This window comes from Volvox carteri (assembly GCF_000143455.1).
Source record: "Volvox carteri f. nagariensis unplaced genomic scaffold VOLCAscaffold_82, whole genome shotgun sequence".
Taxonomy (NCBI): Eukaryota; Viridiplantae; Chlorophyta; class Chlorophyceae; order Chlamydomonadales; family Volvocaceae; genus Volvox; species Volvox carteri.
Genome location: NW_003307625.1, coordinates 114,579 through 117,744, shown reverse-complemented (window position 1 = coordinate 117,744; position 3,166 = coordinate 114,579). Strand labels below are relative to the sequence as shown.

Here is a 3,166-nt window from a genome sequence, read left to right as displayed (position 1 = left end):
CCTGTTTGCCTTCGATGTCAGCGAACTTGACGTTTTGCAGGAAGAGTTTTCAGTTATGAAGTCAAAGATAGCCTTGCTTTGGGTAAAATCCTTGCTGAAATATTTCTCCCAGGAGCTATGTTCCAAAATAAAATCAAACACCTGTTAATTCAGCCGTCCTAGCATATAACGATAGAATCCAGCTAAATTTTACCCCGAAAACCGCTTTAGACAGTTTCGGGGTACCCGAAAACACTCTCCGGCTGACAGGAAAATTTTCGGGGAGGGCCCCGAAAGGTTAATCAGAGGGTTTCGGACACGGCCGAAATTTTTGGGTACCCTGGTGAAGAACCCTGTCTGTAAGACGGCGGAGCTGGTGGTGGGGCAGCTGGTGACTATGCCATTGGCATGGGAGGTGGTGGTGGTGGTGGTGGCGGCATGCTGCCACCAGTGGCAGCACCACTGCTACCAGTAATGCTGACTCCGCCAGCACAGCCCTTGGAAGGCATATTTACAGCGTCGTCATCATTCTCAGCATCCATCTCTCCACCCTCTCCACCATCGCTGTCATCATCGCTGTACTGGCTTGGGTAGGGCACCGGTGCACTCCCGTTCGGTCTCTTCTTGTTAAACAGTTCGGCCCCGTTACACCACACGGGGATCCACTGCTCCACTTTAATCACCTGCCACATGGGCCGTAGCCTTGATCTTTCCGCCCGCCCTTCCTTGGTGAGCAGGTCGTCTACCCGAAGACCCAACCTTTTCAGGTCAGGTGCGGCTTTGAAGTATTTGACCCGGTCTTTCCACCTGATGTCAATGAGCCAGCTCTTCATGCTGCGATCTGGCCTCTCAGTAAAGAGTGAGGAGACCGATGTCAAGCATGTGCAGGCCCCGCTTGGCGAGGCCCAGATGCTGCCCTCATCTTGTTCCTGTCGGTCGTGATAACAATGCTGTCCCAATAAAAGAATTGATTGCTGCTGATCAGTCTGCGGGCATCCATCGTGATGCCACTCGGGTCGGTTTCCAGCTTTGACCCGGCCTTGGAGGTCGATGATCTCCACACGGGAGAGTTGTTGCTCATTTTTCAGATCGAGCATCTGGTCTCCGAGCTTCCTGAAGTCCCTGTAGAGGGCTAGGAGCATGCCAGCAGTGATAGGGCCATCTGAATTGCCCCGCGCTCTTGCCAGGTACTCTGTATAAATGTTGTCCATTCTATATTGCAATTTCGAGGTCGAATTACACCGGAAATTTCAGCAAGGCAGGACCACGGTCGTTGGCGGCTTGCAGCACTGTTGGTTCTATACTATGTGCATTTTTACTTCTATCTAGAAGCCTATCTGACCAGGCGAACGAATACCTCTTGTACTGTCGATCGTGTGACAACAGACACCATCTCACAGTTATCCACAATAACCAGTGTGTACTTCAAACATGACGACGTTCTTGTGCTTGCAGTCNTATGCCGTACGGACTGCCATGCGAATCAAACGGGGGTCAAGTGGCTGCACCAGGACTGGGCCCCTNTTCGGCTTGAAAAGCCGGCCCCCTCATTTTCTTCCTCTGGAACTAAGCTCAAAAGAACACCGCTACATCNCGCGAAGTGGTGGAAATGGTAGCCATGACAGCAACCTCGAATAGGATGCCCAGCACAACGATGTCCGTCCACACCCGTCCACCATGCAGACACGTGAAGGTGAGGCTCGAAGACGTTCAAAAAAGTTCATGAACAAAGAGTTCCAGAAGAGCACATGATACAGATACACAGCTGAATTAGTACAGCACAGAACAGGCCTGATGGCGCTGGCACATGTCTGGCACTGTGTTTTTTCTGCTTTTGTTGTTGTGTTACAGCGGGCTTTCAGTTTTGTAAATTGACTGTCCGACAAAAGAGGACCATCTTGTGCTGTGGATAAGAACAGCGCAGGTACATGTAACCTCTCCTGCAGTTACAACTTTAAGAAATGCAATATTTCGCCACCTTAGGAAACGAAGCTCATTATGGCTAGCACCCAGCCGCTATGTGAGAAATGGGCCCTACATGTACAACAACTCATTAAGCGCAGAACTTTCCTCATTGCAATTGTAATCATGAATTTTTCGGTATTTTAAGCAGTTATGAGAAACGTTCTTAACCATTCAGCTTCCTCACTTCATTTCATTGCCCCCGCCTTTATTGCCTTCGCCTTTATTGCCTTCATCCTTGTCGTACAAGCACCCTAGGGAGAGTTTCGCTGGTATTTTTCGAGCTGCAAATCCGTCATCTCTGTCGTAAAAGACACTTGTCGGAGGTTTTGCCTAGTCATTTCTGCGCGCCTTGATCTTTGTTTCGCTGGTATTTTTCGAGCTGCAAATCCGTCATCTCTGTCGTAAAAGACACTTGTCGGAGGTTCTGCCTAGTCATTTCCGCGCGCCTTGATCTTTGTCGTAAGAAGTTGCCGAGCTTATTATTGCTCCTTCTACCAAAATTGCAAATGAACAAATTATTTATCAGTCATTCTGAATTCCTTACCAAGAACAGTATCGTGCTGTGCGATAAAGTATCAGGGTGTTAGTGTTACAGTGTTCAATGACAATCTCAAACACTTTTAACGATGCCTTATAAAAAGTCTGATTGATAGGTCGGAAGGTTATCCTTTATAAAGGCAGTAGGTGTTCCCAGTTTTGTGGAAGCTTTATGCTTCTTGTTCGGCGTTATGCACCACACCGTCGGTGTCGTTCACAGGTGCTGTAAGGCCTTCACATTGATACTTGATAGTCTTTTATGTCTAGCAATACTAAATGTCTAGCAATATTCGTTTCTGCATTTTATGCACGGAATGGCAAATGTCGTACTTCAATCCGTTCCTTAATCCAGACGTATGAAACACTCCGACGGATTAGATTTGGATTGGCGCGGATTAAAAATACCTTATTCCATGACTTTTAATCTAAGTGGAAACATCCCCTTGGACTAATAACTCTAGCTTCAGAGTTAGCGCTGCTGATGTGAAGAGGTTGACGTAGGTAGACTTAGCCCGTGCTATTAGCAGTCCTCATGGGAGATAAACGCGATCGTGCTGCAAAGGCGGGTATTGACGAGGGACCGCTTGTCCCCAACAAGAAAGTTCGCACGGATACGGACATCGTTCGAGGATGCGATCTTCAGGATGTATGTTGCTTACCATGAAGCAACGCTGTTATTAAAGGA

The 3,166-nt window shown here is 48.0% G+C and overlaps 1 protein-coding gene across 1 annotated transcript; it reads right to left on the bottom strand.

The window, feature by feature from the left end:
* Positions 1-374: 374 nt before the first annotated feature.
* VOLCADRAFT_99093 (uncharacterized protein) lies at positions 375-1,190 on the bottom strand (the record flags this gene model as incomplete). The annotated part of the gene is made up of 1 exon (XM_002957889.1): positions 375-1,190. The coding sequence occupies one exon, from the start codon at positions 1,188-1,190 to the stop codon at positions 375-377; it is 816 nt and encodes a 271-aa protein (XP_002957935.1).
* Between the last annotated feature and the right edge of the window lie 1,976 nt (positions 1,191-3,166).